At 58.0% G+C, this 16,734-nt stretch overlaps 1 protein-coding gene and 1 long non-coding RNA gene across 2 annotated transcripts in view; one reads left to right on the top strand and one right to left on the bottom strand.

Moving 5' to 3' along the window:
- Nucleotides 1–8,031, top strand: part of EIF2B3 (eukaryotic translation initiation factor 2B subunit gamma) — a 94,331-nt gene extending 86,300 nt beyond the window's left edge. Inside the window, exon 12 of the mRNA XM_027462613.3 lies at nucleotides 7,815–8,031. Coding sequence (XP_027318414.1) covers nucleotides 7,815–7,867 — 53 coding nt within the window. The 3' untranslated portion in view covers nucleotides 7,868–8,031. The remainder of the gene's footprint in view (nucleotides 1–7,814) is intronic.
- Nucleotides 8,032–8,066: 35 nt separating this feature from the next.
- LOC106017725 (uncharacterized) lies at nucleotides 8,067–9,237 on the bottom strand. Its single transcript, XR_001191360.5, has 2 exons — nucleotides 9,067–9,237; nucleotides 8,067–8,966 (listed from the first exon to the last, which is right to left on the bottom strand). It is a non-coding gene; the product is annotated as an uncharacterized lncRNA (long non-coding RNA).
- Nucleotides 9,238–16,734: the final 7,497 nt, after the last annotated feature.

The raw sequence follows: 16,734 nt of genomic DNA, 5'->3' as shown, positions 1-16,734 counted from the left end.
GGTAGCTGTCAGCAGTGGCTTCAGGCCCCGTCACAGCATTGGCCAGGCACGGTACTTTTTAAGTGCCTCTGCTAAAATCGTGTTAGGGAGTTTTATAAAATTTCTGTGTTTGCAACTGGTGCCTCCTGAGAGTCGTGCTGTTCTCTTCCTACTGCTTTTATTGCCACGCGAAGGAAGCATCCGCTTCACTTCCTCTTTGATACTTCAATTTAAGAAATTTGCTAGCGGAGAATTAACAGGCAGGCTTTGTGAAAGCTCCTTCACCCAGGTAACAGTTAGAAAAACATGTTGGTACCTAGGAAAAGGGAGGTAATTATTAAAGGGATAGGAAATGACAGGCAGCAGTTCTGAAAGAGCTTAATTGCACAAAGCATTCAATCACTGCCCCTGAGACAGTTATTACGATTACGCTCCAGCCTTCCTGATGAAGCCGTTTTTAAAGAGGAGCTCAAAAGCAGCATGCCCTCGTTGGAAAGGGCTCGGGAGAGGGAGTGCTGGTGATGGGCCAGCCGAGGAGTCAGACGAGCCCCAGAGTCAGCGAGTACAATTCCCAAAGGAGTCATTAGGGCAGATCCAGCAGGGAGCACGTTGTACATCTGGTATAGGTTAGTCAGGAAGAGGCGTACCCAATAAATTGGCCTAACCTTTCTTCAAAGGCACACGGAGAACAGAGACGGTAAAGACACACACATAGGATGTAACCAGCAAAACCAACACAGGGCTCCCCGCCTCAGCCCTCACCGTCACCTCTGCTGTCCGTGGGGCTGGGATATTTTATGTGCATTGGATATTAAGGAGCCGGTGTCATCTGGGGACAGCTTGAGTCATTACACACCCAAAAAGGGCATTACAGCAGTGTTGTTGCCACAAAGTGTATTTTGAGAGAAGGAAAAATCACCAGGATTCGGGCTGCTGCTGTAATTTTAGCTTGGCACCCTGGTACATGCTTAGAGGAGCATTACCTCCGTGACCGGGATGTAGGCTAAGGCTGCGCTGTGCCTGTTCCTATACATTTTTAATGCAACCATATATTTTTATTTTCTGTGGTGCCCTGACACAGACAGCACGCAGAACGTACTGCTGAGTGCCTGCTGAGCGTGGGGTTGTTCCATATTTTTCATTTTCCTGTCTTTTTCCAGTGTGAGTCTGAAACCTTAATTACTGTACGCTATGCAAGAAATAAGATCCTTTCTGTGGCCTTTCTGCAACATTTGTCATCTTAGTGCTTCGCAGCTGTTAACAACCTCATTTTCATCTCCTCAGCATGAGCGTGGTTGCGTTTTCCTCCTATTTTGCAGAGACCTGAGAGGCGGGGAGATGCTGATGGTGTGCCTGTTCGTTCTGACTGCCCGACTTAGTGCTCACATTGCAGGTTACGTGTGGCACTCCCCGACTGTTACAGACAGGACATTTTAGCCTTAATGTTTGGAGGGAGGGTTCAGTCCACTGAAAAGAAAAAAAAAATGGTTATATGGGATCATGTTGGCCCTTGCATGGATCGTTCGCAGCGCCAGGAACTTGAACTCCATTATACAGCTTCAGCTGCTCCAGCTGATGGGAACTGACAGTAGTGGGTCACCCTGAGCTGGGTCCGGAGCAGGGCAAGAGGAACTTTGCCAGGAGGTTTCACAAATGCTCAGGGGGTGTCGACAGCCCTGAGATTCACTCCTGGTGCTGGGGGGAGAAGGCTGTAGTTACTGCAGGCTTTACTGCTCCTGCCCCCAGCATCAGCCCTTGGACTACATCACCTCTTTCCTATCCGATCCTGACTCCTGTGCCACAGCTCCCTGCTATGGCTTTGTCTGAGCACCGCTCTCATCCCATTCCCAGTATTCTCTTTGTTTTTTTCCCTCTAGCCTTAATCCCACAGAGATTTTTATTCTCCTCTTTCACTTTTTTATACCCGGACACCCACCTGCCTCCTCCTCTGGTCTGACCGTGGATGCTATTCCCAGTTCCCTTCCCTAGCAGTCCCATGCTCCATTTTCCACCTGGCACTCGCCCCCTGACTGCTTGCATCCTTTTTTGACCTCTCTCATGCCCATGCAGGATCCCTCTGGGTACCAGAGGGAAGCGGTTCGGTGCTGAGCACTGCGCTGGTCCAGGGAGCAGGGCCATGAGCAGGGGAACCCCTGTGTCGTGCCTGCACTTCCACAGGCACTTGGTGCAAACTCTCTGGAGCTTTTAGCTGCTCTCCTGAGAACATGTGCAAATGGAGATTTTTTCCAGAGGCTTATCACGTAGCCAAAAGCGTGTGGTTTCTCACAAGAACAGAAAAAGGCACATATCCAGTAAGGACTGGCTCCCGTTTCCGATCATTTTCCAAATCCCGTTCCAAGCTTGGAGCCCTAGGACTTCTCAATGAAACAGAGTGAGATTGTTATATTTTAATGAGGGCCAAAGAGCACATTTTTCTCTAATGTCATCCTCGGAAGGCAGGTACGGCTTACGAAGCCTCTACACATGAATGGGTGGCTGCTTGCAGGGATGCCTCAGCCCAGCTGAGGCTGAGCGGGACAGGGCCAGGAGGGAAGCAATGGGCTTTCCGATGCTCTTGCTGCGTTCAGGCAGGACCTGAACGAGCAGGATCCGCTATTGCAGGATGCTGAGTACCTCCTGGTGAAGTCTCGGGGAACTGAAAACCCTTCACACGACACGAGGTCGGGAGCAGAATGCACGCTGCGGTGCAGATGGGAGTTACGAAAGCTTGCGAAGAACAGACGCAGACTAAACAGTGCACACGTGTGTCGTGCTCTGGGGTGCAGGACGAGCTGGAAAGGAGGACTGGTGTAAATCCGCAGGGAAACCAGGAGGTCCGAGTGACTTGTTCCCTAAAGCACTTTAACTGCTGAACGTCCCTGACAGAGATATCAGCTGGCAGGTAGTTCCCTGAAGGAGTCTTTTGCATCAGCGACGCATTTCGAGTTGCTGCTTTCCAAGCTGTATAAAAATGGTTTATGAGTTCTGGCCTTCGCGGTGGCAGAAAACTTCCCTGGAACATCCATCCAGCGGTGCTGCGTCCTCCCCTCGGCCGGGGAGGTTGAGGCTTTCCCGAGCCAGCGGGTGAAAGGAACTGCCACCCTCGCACACGCTGCGAGGCCTCCCCAGAAGGCAGCAGTTCGTAACCTCGTGGAAATATTTGTACATGCTCCACGCCGAGAAAATAACCGCTTGCGTTCTGCTAGAGCCCGGCCACGTGAAAGAGCCAGGAAGAGCACCCCAATGGGTGCCCGAGAAAGGAAGGGGACCTCGACTGGTGTCCTGCACGGCGGGCAGCAGTCTCCAGGCAGATAACGAAATTGCTGCTGTCCTGGGGTAAAGTGTGGATGGAGTCTGTCAGAGTGACATTGCTGAGATCCCGGGGGAGCACGTCCATCACCATAACCCAGGCCCCTTCTTAAAGGGCTGCTGGGACCCTGCCATTGGGCACCCCAATCCCTGGCGATCCCCTCAGTTCAGCGTGGCTGGGGAGAGAGCAGGCCTTGACAGGAAAGCCCCAGTGCTCCCTAAACACCAACAGCTCGGCCCCCACCACCTGCTTCCCTTCCTTATCTCTACGTGTAATTTAAAACACCTTCCAGCCTCCCAGAGCCGAGCTTCAGCTGCTTCCCATCCCCTGAAGCCCCTCCAGTTCCTCTCCCCCCGCAACCTGGCCGCTTTTCCCGGGCCGAGCATCACTGCAGAGACAAGTTGCTCTTCTCTCCCACTTCTCTGATCCTTTCTGTCCTGGGTGAGTGTGGTAGGAGCCACCCACGGCGTGTTTTCGTGCATGCGTTTGTGCAGCCACCCCGCCCCCCCCCCCACCCCGTTTTTTAAGTTAAACTATCTCTTGCTTTAAAGAGAGCAAATACACAGCAGTGGCTTTCATCACTGCTGTATAATAGAGCAGTAATTCTGTGCCAGGGACTGTTTTCTATTTTATTTTAAAGGGTTTATAAAACAGTGTATGTAATTGAGTGAGTAAACTGAACGTTTTCTGGAGCCCCTGAGGGCTGGAACTTCGTGGTGGTCCTGGGCCTAGGCCCTAACCTTTTCTTTTTTTTTTTTTTCCTTTTTTTTTTTCCCTCCCTTTCCCCTCCTTCCCCTCCTCCTTTACAACCCGGCGTTGCCACCAGCAGCAGCAGCAGCAGCAGCGATCTGTCTGGGGCTAATTGAGCAAACAACAAGGAGATGCTTTCAGGGGGCTTTTCAAGGAAGGCTCCGGCATCCCCTCGCTGCGAGCGGCCTGGCAGGAACCTGCCAGCCGGGCCGGGGAGGGCCCGCAGCCCCCCCAGGCCTGGTGCTGGGCTTTGCGCTTGGGCTCTGCAGTCATTTCCGCCCCGCTGTTTATTTGCCTTGCAATTTTGGGTTTAGCCGAAAGCACCGAGGGCTCTGCCGCTGCTCCCCGGCTCTCCCCGCGGCCCTGCGCAGGGCTCTGGAGGGGCTCGCGGACGGTTTGTGTAAACACACGGCCTCCCGAGCAGGGACGAGCACACAACCCCTGACAGCTTTTTTGATTTACGCTCAGGAAAAGCTCCGCGGCCGCTCGGTTCAAGCACCCGGGCTGACTTGGGGCCGGGCTGCGTCAGCAAGTTGAATCAAAGTGCTAATCAGGAGGCTGGATGTGTTGATCAGCTCTGGATTCGCTTAGCACCAGATGCTCCCAATCTGAGAAGATCTCGTTGAACATGATTTAAGGTTGCCGGGTCCAACTCGGAGGCTTTCTCAAAGTCCTTTCTCTAATCCCTCTTCTTTCTCCGCGGGCTGAATGCATCTGTAACCCTGCCAGTGTCAGATAAAAGGCAGCCTGGTAAGAAATCCCTAATGGGGAGCTGGGGAAGGAGAAGGGAGCCGAACGGCGAAGCATGTGAGGTGCTTCTCCCTCCTCCCCCCGGAGTTTCAGGCAGAGTTTCTGCATGAACTGAGCTTGCTGCTACCAGCCAGAGCCACCGGCAACTGGCAGCCACGGCCGATAATGAAACGCTCCCCGCAGCCCGGCTCCCTTTGGCACACCCGGCGGAGTCTGAACTCCCTTCCCTCTGCGAGGAGGGCTTCGGGAAGGGAAGAGGGAAGCGGGGTGAATCCTTATCTCCCCATCGCATCCCCCTGGGCTGCGGAATCAGGCTTTGTTTCTAGCAAAAACCATTCCCTTTATCGCTTAAAAAAAAAAAACAAAAAAAACACCTTTCTTGTGGATTCGAGGCAGGCACATTCATGCGTTTCCTTGCGGCCCCTACGAGGAGAAGGGAGTTTGGGGATTTCGTTCTGCCAGGCAGCAGCGACACGCCGGGCGTGCTGCGTGTGCTGGCGGCGAGGATCAAGGCGGGATGGGATGGGATGGGATGGGATGGGATGGGATGGGATGGGATGGGATGGGACATCAGGGAGCACAGGCTCTGCTTTCCCCTGGGGCTTTGGCAGGCTGCGTAAACTCTCGAAGCTCCTTGCTGCCTCAGTTTCCCCGCCTGGAAAACGGGAGTGCTCTTACTCACCCGCTCTTGAAAAGCATTTTTAGCTAATCAGATGGAAAACACCAGATATCGGAAGGAGGCTGCAAGCGTGTCAGTGCAAAATACAAATAGTTCGTACCCGCTCTGCAACAAAGAATGTGGCAGGGCCCGGCCCAGCCCCGCACGGGGCAGGATGCTGATGCGAAGCGAGGAGCTCCTTGTTAAAAGGTATTGCTACAGATCACCTATATATAGAACCGTAAATCCACACGGTGCTTCACAGGCCCAGCTGAAGGCATGTTTCATCTGCGGAGGCATCACGTAATTACTCCCGCTGGATGCTGGCCAGAGGCTTATTCACATCACAGAAATCAACACGATAGGTAGTCTGCTTGGAGGAGGTTCAGGAATGGAGTCACAGGAGTTGCTACAGGGCCTGTTGGAGATATATTGGGAAAGTTGTTGGGGGTGAGGAATGTTACGGCAAGAAGCGCTGCAGGTTGGATTGGAGGTACCTTGGCAAAGCTGTGTGAGGTCCAGGACGGGAGGAGAGAGGAGCTGAAGGCTGGACTTGGGGCTATTGGCAGGGCTGTGCTGGAGATGCTGTGTGGTGCTACCTACATCACGCTTGCACCTGGCACACGCACTCAGTCCCTCGTTCCCCTGCGCCCTGCATCCACCTCTGCTCGTCCTGCTCCAAGGGCTGGAGATGGGGCTCCAAGCTCCAGCCTCGAGCTCCGAGACGTTTACTTGAGGCTGCAGGGCTGTCAGTTGTCGCTAAATACCCCGAGCAGGGAATAAATGACTCCACCTGATGCTGGCAGTGAGGAGCAGCTCCTCGTTCTTACTTTCTGCCTCCACGAAGGGTCTCTGAAGGGCGGTGACGCAGCTCGCCCTGCTCCATCCTCCAGGCTGAGGAGGATCCGCATGGTTGTGGGGCCAGGGCTGGAGCAGGAATTACCTTGCCACAGTCCAAATGCACCTTGAAGCTGACAGAGCAGCGTTTAATCAGACCTCTTCTGGAGTGATGGTTTGCGTGGTGCAAAGGTAATGCCTTAAAACCAGGAGAAGCCTCGCGTTGGCTCGGCCACTTCGGGGATTGCCAGGAATTTCTTTATGCAGCCGAGGGTAGCATGGCTGTTGTTTTGCAGCCGTCTTGCAAAATCTGCTCCCCCGAGGGGAGGAGTTTTTAGGTGGGTAAATAAAACACAACCAGTTCTTTCCATCACCCTTGGCTGCCTCCCCCCCCTGCTGCCGTGGAGGATGCTGGAGACAGCACAGCCTCCTTCGAGCGCCTCGCACGCCCGGTGGGTTATGCCAGGCACCCCGGATATGTGAGCCTGTTGTTATTCCTGGGGAGAAAGAGGAGAAAAAAGGGTGTGAGGAGAGCCTCGGGGCACGGTTCAAACCACCTGAACTCCTCCTGAATCGGTGGCCAACCCAGAGCCATTTGGATTCCCCCCTCAGGGGCGGTGCCCCGAGGACACCCACTTGGAGCACTCAGGCATTGTGTCAGGCGCTGAGGCCACATACTTGGTTTTTTAGGCACTGGGCTTTGAGTTTTGTGTTTTTATTATTTTGGCTTGAGATCCCTTATTCGCAGTCCTTCCCTGACAAGCTGCTTTTGCATTTTAAACGGGAGGCTCTTTCAGTACAGGGCATTAACAGCGCTGGGGCAGGGACTGGCACGTTAATGTGTCCTCCGAGCCTGTGCCGAGCTCCTGGGAACAGGCAGGAGTGACCTTGTCCAAGCTGCCCCGCCACCAAATGTGCTCCATGGGAGCCTGAGGTGACAGCGGTGCTCGGAGACCTTGCTTCATCTCAGCACTTAGGGAGAGGGTCCATCCGGATTTTTGGAATCCAAGAGGGAGAAATCAAGTTAAAATTAAATTTACGTTGGGATTGCTGAGAGAGGGTTTTGTCCCATCCCGGTGGTGGCCCCTCTGATGCTGAGCAGCCCCTCTCCTTCCAGCCCCGGGGCAGTTTGGGGGCACACCGCACTCTTTAGGGCCGGGGAGGATTGCTGGTCTTTAATTCTGTGTCAGGTCTCCGTGCTGGATGGCTCTGTGCTTGGACCTGGAGGTACACCTGTCAGCGGCAGCTGGGACTTCTGTCGGGCCTCTGCTGCTCGGTGGTGACACACACACGCGGAAAGTCTCATCAGAGAAACCTCCTGATGTTTAGTCAGTTGTTTAGGCTTCTGCCATGTGTGTGGGATCGTGTCTGCGAGACGCCGGAGACCAAAAAAGGGCAGCAAATCTGTGTTCGAGTTCCCTAGAATCTGCTTTTCTCATTTGTTTTCAAGATGCAGATTTGAAAAATGCGGAGTCTGAAGCGCTGCTCTAAAACTCAATTCCTCTTCTTTTCCTCCCTCTCTCTTTTCAGCCAAACATGTTAATGAAGTCATTGTGGGCACCGAGCAGCTGATGGAGATATAACCCAAGTAGGTTTTAAAGATGATTTTTATGGAAGCGAGCAGCAGAACCAGATGTTCAGCATCGTAAGATCATCCGTACGGATCCCTGCTGGCACGGCTCGCCCCGGCGCTGCTCCTTCCCCGTTGGGCTTTGTATTTATGTCTTAATAAAGAAGTATTTACAGAGCCGTGTGTGCGCCCGGCCCTCCCCCCTCATTGAGATGCACGCGGGTTTGTGCCGGGTCCGCTCGGGCCCCGCGGACGCCCTGTGCTTTCCCTGCAGAAGGGCGAGCGGGGACCACACAGCCCATGCCCACACCGAGTCCCCACGGCCCCACAACGTCCCCGATGCCACACTGGGGATGCTGCTCCTGCTCCTCTCCGGCACAGGGTATCGCGGCTTCACTGGCCTCCTCCTCCTCCTCCTCTCTCACAGCCCAAAGCTCAGAGATGCTTAAGCCCCGTCGGTGATGCAGCTGAGGAGTTTGGCACTCGTTTCCTCCGGGGCTGAGCTGGAAATCCTGCCCAAAAGCATTGCGAGGGGGTCGGAGGGATGGAGGAGCGGGGAGCAGGGCAGGAGCAGTGGGTGCCATCTGCGTTATCCCGGTGGTTTTGGGACCCCAGGAGGTGTGTTCCCATGTCTGGATGATTTGGGGATGGCTGGGCATGTGTGAGATGAGTCGAGAGCACTAATGCGAAACGCACAGCCCTGTGGTCAGGGGTTGTGCCAGGATTGTAAAGCACCTGGATGGGATTGAAACACAAGCTGTTCTTGAACGTTTAGGAATTGGACACGAGTTCCTACCTAAAAGCTGTTTATTGGAACCTGGTAGGATTCAACGGGACATTTATCTGAGGCTGGCAGCTTGACATCCAGAGGTGCTTACAGCAACTGGCTGGAATGAGATTTCATTAACTGCAGTGATAAATTTTAAACGTGTGCTTCGTGGGCACCGCTGTCCCCGGAGGAAAATTACAGTTTCCTAGCTAATTTGACAGAAGAGAGATTATAATCCAGACGTTCCTGGCGTTTCATAAACAAAAAGCCCTGCTTTAAAGGACCAGATTGGAATGGAAAGCGTGGCTGGGGATGAGCTGCTGGCTTCGAGGCCTTTTACAAGCTGCAGGAAAAAAAAAAAAAGAGCCACGCAGTTCAGCTCAGGCTTTGTGCTAAAGGTTTTACCTCGCGTATGTGTGCAAACATGTTCCTCAGCTACAAACCCTTTTTCATCCAAGGATCGCGGAGGCCTTACAAAGGTTGTCGTGTCTCTGCAAGGGAAGGGAGCACAGCATCCATCCCGGCTGTGTAGGGACAGAGCAGGGTGCAGCTCGGTCACCTCGCTCAGCATTTATCTGGTGGCCAAGCCAGCAGGAGCAGCACACAGGTGCTTTGACTCCTGATCCCTTTGCTTACACACAACCCTTTTTCTTTTTAAAGACCCATCCTAACTTCTGGGAAGTCGGCATCCCATAACAGCTACAGCTTTACCTCCTTGTGCCTTAATTACGAGTTAACATCTCGCCTCGGTCCTTTTGTTCAGCTCATTTAGGAGGAGGGCGGGGGGCTCTTCTCTCTGTCGGTTAGAATTTAGCATTAATTTAGTGTTCCCTGACACTTGAAAACCTGGCCGGGATTTGAGGCGTTTTCTTTTCCTTTTTGCCTTTTACGACCTGCAGGTGTTTGGTGTGAGATAAAAGTAGATCCCAAAGTGAGATTTCACAGCACAAATTATCAAAGTGAAGATTCACTCTTGATGTAGTCTACGTGTGTGGCAGTAATTATGAAAAAATAATTCGGGATAATAGGGCCTTCAGGAATCCCAAGGCGGGCACTGGGTTAACCCTTCCTCACCTCCGCCGGGCTCCGGGCCGCTGCCATCCTCAGGTGAGCAGGGGATGGGCCGGGAAGCCCTACAAACCCACGGGGATTTGGGGTGATCTCGGAAATCCCTGTCTGTTCCCGGGTAGCTGAGGACATGATGTAGTCCGAAATCACACAGGGCTTCCTGAAGCTCTGGCTGTGCTAGCTGTCCACCAGCCTGGAGGATCCTTCATCTCCTCGCCCCGCTGCTCTGCCAAACCCCACCAGGAGAAGGCTGCAGCTCCTGCATCCCAAAAAGATGGTCCTGAAAGCTCCCTGGCAGACGGACGGCTGGGGTACATCACCACCCCTCCGATTTTCCCGGTGGGACCTCCTCATCCCGGGAGGCCACAAATTTCCATATAAAATCCTGCAGGTCCTGCAAACATCAGGATTTTCGGGAGGAGCCCTGCAGCCTCGGAGCCCACACCTGCAGCGAGGGCTGGTGGCTGGCTCCGGTCCCTGCCTGTCCTCTGTGCGGGGAGGTTTCTGTCCCTGGCTGTCGTGGCCGAGGGTTTCATCCCCTCCTTCCCAGCCTGGCTGTGCAGAGCTTTTGCTCCCTCTCAGCGGGGTTTGGTGACCCGCTGCTGGGTACCGAGCACAGCACCAGGGGCTCTGCTGGCTCCTCACCCGAGGGCGAAACCCCCTGGGTACCAAGCGGGGCCGTTCTCAGGGGGGTTAATTCAGGGGTGTGGAAGTTCCCCGAGGCTCCAGCCCACACCAAGCACCCCAGGAGCCGTGCCGTGGCCGAGGCTCACTGGGTCCCGTCCATTTTCACTGCGTCCCCCGGGAGCCAAGGGCCGCAGCCGCAGCCGTGCCGCCCAGACGGGGCCGGCAGACGGGAACTTCCCCTATGGACAGACATTTTATATACCTTAAAATGCGCCTGTATATAAATAGGGAAAGCGAGGGTATGGGAGAGCTCGAGTCTAAATAAACTTGTATGTTTAAGGCTTTTAAAATGCTAATGTTGAATTTCAGGGGAGCTGGGGGGGGGGGGATGGAAAGCAAGGGGGTTGTTGGACCGAGCACCGAGACAGCTGATGGGCTTGGATCGGCGCCTTTACAATTCAAGGAAAATGGGATAGTTTGGGGAGGAAAAAGGGATTTTCTTGTTTTTGTTTTTAGTGGAAAATAAAAAGAAGCTGCCTTCTTATTTGCCTCCCTCCCCCACCGCCGGAGCAGCGAGCGACTGGTGTTGTATGCATAAGCTATTCCTTTGTGCACCATCTAAATGGTTAATTGTGTTTGAGGAAGATGTACGGGCGAATGGGGGGACCACCCAGCAAGAGACAGACAAGAAAGAGCGATCTCTGAAATGTTTAACCAGAGAGAGAGCAAAGTTGTTTAAAAATATTTAATTTACAACATTCCACACTGCTGATTATAAATTGGCCGTCCAAAAACACTGCTGCGTGCGGGGAGGGATCCAGGCAGCATGAAACAAATTCTTGTGATTGTTTTTCCTATCTTCCTCCGGCCTTTCCTCGGGGAGTTTCACCCTGCGGCGGGACCTGGGGGGCCGGGGGGCAGGAACCGAGGCGAGCGCCGTGGTCCCAGTGGGGCCGGTGGTGGCACCTGCACGGGGCCGGGGTGCGGAGACCTCGGGCACCAAGGGGACGGAGGGGACGGAGGGGGCAGCGGTGCTGCTGCACAGGGAAGGGCACTTTTGGGGTGGCCGGCTGGTGAAACGTGGCCACACGCCTTGCAAAAACCCCGGCTGTTCCTCCCTCGTGCCTTGTTTTCACGCCAGGGTGTCCCCAAATGGTTTATCGGGGGGGACCTGGGGAGCTGAATCCATCCAGGCTGTGCTGCCCCCGGGATGTCCCCAGCGCGGTGACACTGCCCGGCTGTGTCACGCAGCCGCTGCTGGTGGCGATGGGACGGAGCCAGGGCCTGGGCCCTCGCGGGGTAATTGAGCAAGAGCAGCAGCATCTCCTCCCCGCTGCGGCCCTTCGGTGCCGGGGCCTGCAGGAGGGCAGCCGGCTGCCTCTGCAGCCACGGGGGGCTTCGAGGGGCCGAGCTGCAGTTTGGGACGTGTCCCTGGACGGGACAATCAGGACAGCTCCCCATCACCTGGGGATGGCAGAACAAGGGGAGCGAGAGGAGCAGGGACCCAAAAGCGGTGGCTGATTTTTTTTCAGCTAGCAGAAACCCGACTGCTTTCACATCCCTGCTGCCCCGGTACCCAAGCTGGGGAAGGGCAGGGTCTCTCCTGCTGCTGCTGCTGGCCCCACTGGCAAAAAGGGGGCAGAGGCAGGGCCGTGGGGCTCCGAACAGGGACTGCTCCGTTCCCCAACCCCTACCCGGCCTCTCCAACCACCTGGGCGCTTCCTCGCATGCACCGAGCGCCCGCTAAACCCCGAGAAACCAGGGTGGGTTTGGCCGCTCGCCCCGGTGGCGAGCTCGGCTCTCGGTGGCTGAACCTCCCCGGGCCCTGCCAGCCCCAGCCGGTGCCGGGAGCGGAGACAAAAGCTCTTGTGTCCTCCTGCCAGCAGCCGGCCCCGCCGGGCGGCCGCCCGCCCTATTAAACCGTGCCCGCTTCCCATGCGGCGGGGGCGCCGGGCAGGCTGGACGGCCCTGGGACCCCTGCCCCGTCCTCCCCGCTGCTGCGGGACCCCACAGCCGGTGGCTGGCACCGCTCACGGGGGGTCCCCGGCCCCTTTCCAGCTGGGGCAGGACGAGACCTGGCGGCCGTGGGCGCATCCCCACTGCCCGACCCTCCTGCGCCCCAGCCCGGGGCGCGGGGCCGGTGTCACATCCACTTAGAGGGCTCCGAAAATGCCTGGAGCTGACACCTTGTTAAATACCCACCAGGGGTCACAGTTCCTGGGTTTCTTTTTCCTGCTTTTTTTTTTCCCCTTCGCCCCCGCTGCGACGTTTCGGTTGGCAGGAACTCCCCCGCGCTATTAGGTATCTTTCGGGGAACAAGAAACCGAGATCACTTACAAATTAATTTGGAGTTAAACCTACAGAAAATGAGAAACATGCTGCTTTGCAGGAGAGAGCGCTTGGCCAGCGATCAAGAAAAATACATCAAAACCTGCCTGGTTCGGGGCGTTCGGAGGTGGCCGGGGAAGGGGGCTGCGCTCTCAAGGTAGCCCTCAGCCGCTTTCGGGCGCGCTTTAATGGGGCCGCGGCCTTTCCTCCCAGTTAAAACCATAGCAAACAAACAAAAAGGGAGAACCTGCTCCCCGGCGTGCAGGGGGATGCGGGGAAGGCCGGGGGCTGCTCGCCCCAACCCCGCTGCCTTTGCTGGTGGGGTTTGGGACCAAATGGCTCCTGCCTGGGCTGCGTTAGGACGGGCTCATCCACGGTGCGCCCACGTCCCAGCGCCTTCCACCAGATTTTCCCCATCACCACCTCCACGGGGCCGGAGCCGTGCACCCACACTTGCCCCAGGCAGGTCCCCAAGGGGGATCCCCACATCCCCTGCCCCACTGCGGCTCATTGGGGTGGATGCTGGGGACCCCGCGACGCCCGGGGCTGGCACAGGGGTGGGTCGAGGCGCTGCCGGAGGGCGCAGGGCTCGCATTGTGTCTGCAGCGCGAGCGGCTGTGCCGGGAGGGGGCCGGGGGGAGGCCGGGGTGGGCGGAAGAGCAGTGATAAGATAAAAGGTCTGCGTTCCCATGCCGAGGAGCCCGGGGGGGTTGGGGGGGGGGGGGAGCGCGGGGCGAGCGCCGAGGCCACCCAGGTTTCAAGCGCTCGGCCTCGGCGCCTGACCCCGGCACATTCAGAGAGCACTTCCTAAATTTGTCTCCTGTGTTCCTGACTCACAAGCAATTTCCTCACCCATAAAACGGCGTCGGCATGAAAGGACCGGCCGGGACACCAATTACTTGTCACCGTTTTACCACCCCGCTGCTCACCGGTTCGCAGCCCCCGGCGGTGCCCGGCCAGGATCTGCCCCCCCACCCCCACCCCGCAGCATCTCTCTGCCCCCTGTGTGGGGACACGGGGACAGCCGGGGTCCCCTGTGCCACGGGGAGGTGTCACAGGGCACAAGGATCCATGGTGCCTGGCACCTGGTGGTGTCCCCAAGCAGAGGTGCCCTGGAGGCATTTCCCAGCCCAGCCTGCGACTGGGGCCATGTCACCTCTCGGTCCCCACCCTGGTGTCCCTGTGGCATTAGGGATGCTCCTGTGTGGCTGCCTGGAAAGCAGCAGGGTCCCAAAATCCCCCCCAGGGGCATGCAGGGGCTTTGGGCTCGCTCCCCCAGGGCTGAGCAGGCACAGCCGTGTCCTCACCCTGACATGGCTGTAGGGTGCACGGCCCCTCACCCTCCAGGCACCTCCGTGTCCGTCCCTGTCCCCTCTCCCTGTCCCTCTGTGCCCTCCCCAGGTCCCTGGTGCCACCGCTGGCACTGGAACATTCCTGCCTGCACCCCAGGGGTGAGGGAGGGCTGGTGGAGAGGGGAGGGTGACCTGGGGGTCCTGGGGCCCCTGGGAGCCCCCCTTTAATGGCCCAGGAGCATGCAGGAGCTGCGCTTCATGCCCAATCCTCTCCAGCCGCCCCCAGCAGGCCCCAGTGGCTCCCAGCAGCTCCCAGTCACCTCCAGTAGCCCCCAGCCTCCCCCAGTTGCCCTCCCCGCAGCGATCAGCCCAGGGGACTTGGTGCCGGCAGCGGGGCTCGAGGCTCGCCCAGGGCCCAGGCAGCGCTACCAGCGGCCGCCGCGCCACGTCGGCTGCTAAACGGGTTTTATGGTGGGATTTAGGGACTTTTCTGCCGGGTAATTGATTTGCCCAGGCAGTAAAAGATCAAGGCCGGCGCTCAGGCGGTGGCTCCCGGCATCTGCCCGCCGCGCGGGGCCGGGCGCAGGCGTTGGGGCGCGGGGACCCGATGGGGCGAGCGCTGCGGCCCCGGCCGGGAGCCCCCTTGCAGCCCCCCCCCCCCCCCCATCCTTTCCCAGCCCCGCATCCTCGCACCCCCTCCCCAACCCCAGCACAAAACAGCCCCCAAAGGAGACAAAAGGGGCTGTTTGGGGACCTGCCACCTGCTAGTCCCCATCCTACAATACCGCAGTAAAGAGGCACCAAACAAAGGCCTTAAAATCCTAAAGGGGCCCATTCATTAGGGTGACAAAGGGGGAAAGAACTACATTATCATAATTAATCCCGGTGCTGGCGGTGGGTGGCAGGGCCCTCTGTCTTCCAAGGTGGTGTGGGGACGGCCGGTGTCACCACGTCCACACGCTATTGTGCGCCGTGGCCTCACGGGGCTGCGGGGGGGGTTAAGCTCTGTAAACATCGCGGGACCCCCCCGGGGGTGCCGGGGATGCCGTGTGTCCCCCTGCCTGTCCCCTCCCCGGTTGGGGCCGCCTGCCCGCTTGCTGTGGTCCCCCAAAACCTTGGGGTGAGGTGCACCTGCCCCTGGGACAGCGGGGATTTGGGAAAGGCTCGGGTCCCGCTGGCTGCGCTGTCCCTGTCCCCGTCACCGCGTGCCGTGGAGAGGCATGTGGCAGGGACCCCCTCGCTCCCACCCCGGGGCTTTCCCTTGAGGATGGGGCTCCATCCCCTCCCCACTGACACCACAGCTCTGTTTGTGGGGACCTGGGGGGCTCTGACTTGAGGACCCACCTCTGTCCCCCTCCTCTTTGCACTGGGGTCCCCCACCAATGCTGCCTGGGGGAAACCAAGGCACGGCGTGGCACACAGAGGTGCCCGGGGGTTTAGGGGCTATGAGTGTCCCGCCTCTAACCCCACTGTTCCTTCTGCATCCCCTTTTGGGATATGGCATCTCTTTGGGGACATGGCATCCCTTGGGAACATGGCATCTCTTTGGGAACATGGCATCCCTTGGGGACAAGGCATCCCATTGGGAACATGGGATCCTTTTGGGACGTGGCATCCCTTTGGGGATATGGCATCCCTTTGGGAACATGGGATCCTTTTGGGACATGGCATCTCTTTGGGAATACAACATCCCTTTGGGAACACGGCACCCTTTTGGGACACACCATCCCTTGGGGACACCCCATCATGGTACCGGGTGCCACGTGGAGCGCTCCAGGGTCTCCCCAACACCTCCTCCACCCCCCGGCCACCCTACCCAAGAGCAGCAAAGCCCCGGGGCCCCCGGGACCCTGCTCCCGGCTGGGGCCAGCGGCCAGGCGGGCTGTGCCGGCGGTTCTCCGAGCACCATCTGGTTTCCAACTAACAAACGCCCGGCGCTGGCTCCCGGCAGAGGACTTGCTGCTGCTGCTGCTGCCGCGGCTGTTTACAGCGTGCCGAGGCTCTGGCACGGCCCCGCTGAGTCCCCTTCGGCTTTTCCCCCAGCTGCACGGCCCTGCAAAGCCCCGGCTCCGCGCCCCTGCCCCTGCCCGACCTCCGCTCCCCCCAGGGCCCCGTTGTTGAGCCGGGGCTGCCCATCCCCGGAGTGCCCTCGGGGCTTTTCCCATCCCGTCTGCGTGTTGGGGTGGGATGCGCAATATGGGGGCCGCGTGGGGTCCCCAACCCGTTTCCTCCTCTCTGGGTGCTGGCTGGGTGGCGTGGTGCCCCCAATCCCATCCCTGCACCCCAAAAAGCTCCCGATGCATCCCTGGGGCAGGCCTGGGGGGTGTCCCCAAAGCGGGGGGGACGAAGCCCTGGGCCCCCACCCCGGGTTGGGGCTCCCCCAGCCGCCGGTGCCGCGGAGCCACCGCGCAGGGTGGGGGCTGCGCGGAGCCATTTGCCTTTAATTGAATTTATTTGTTACAACCCCAAACAATGTAAAGCAGGCTTCTCCCAGGCTCCAGCTGCCTGGCTGCCCATTAAAATACCATCTAGAACAGCAAATCCCCCCTCCCGCCTTGATATAAAACAGCCGGTCAGCACCGAGCGGCAGGCGAAGCCTCCCCAAGCCTTTCCCCGCGCGCCCTCCCGCTCCCCCGGGGCCGCTGTCCCATGGGGGCTCTGTGCCCGGCCCCAAATCCCCTCCCAGGGTGGCCCTGGGGGACACGAGGGGGACCCCGGAGTCCCGGGGCTGCCCAGGAGCTCGGCACGGCTCGGCGCTATCCCACCCATGGGCGTTTTCAATCCCGCTGGTGGCTT

Source organism: Anas platyrhynchos, chromosome 8, assembly GCF_047663525.1.
Source record: "Anas platyrhynchos isolate ZD024472 breed Pekin duck chromosome 8, IASCAAS_PekinDuck_T2T, whole genome shotgun sequence".
Taxonomy (NCBI): Eukaryota; Metazoa; Chordata; class Aves; order Anseriformes; family Anatidae; genus Anas; species Anas platyrhynchos.
The sequence above is the reverse complement of the archived record's forward strand: the minus strand, read 5'-3'. Positions and strand labels throughout refer to the sequence as shown.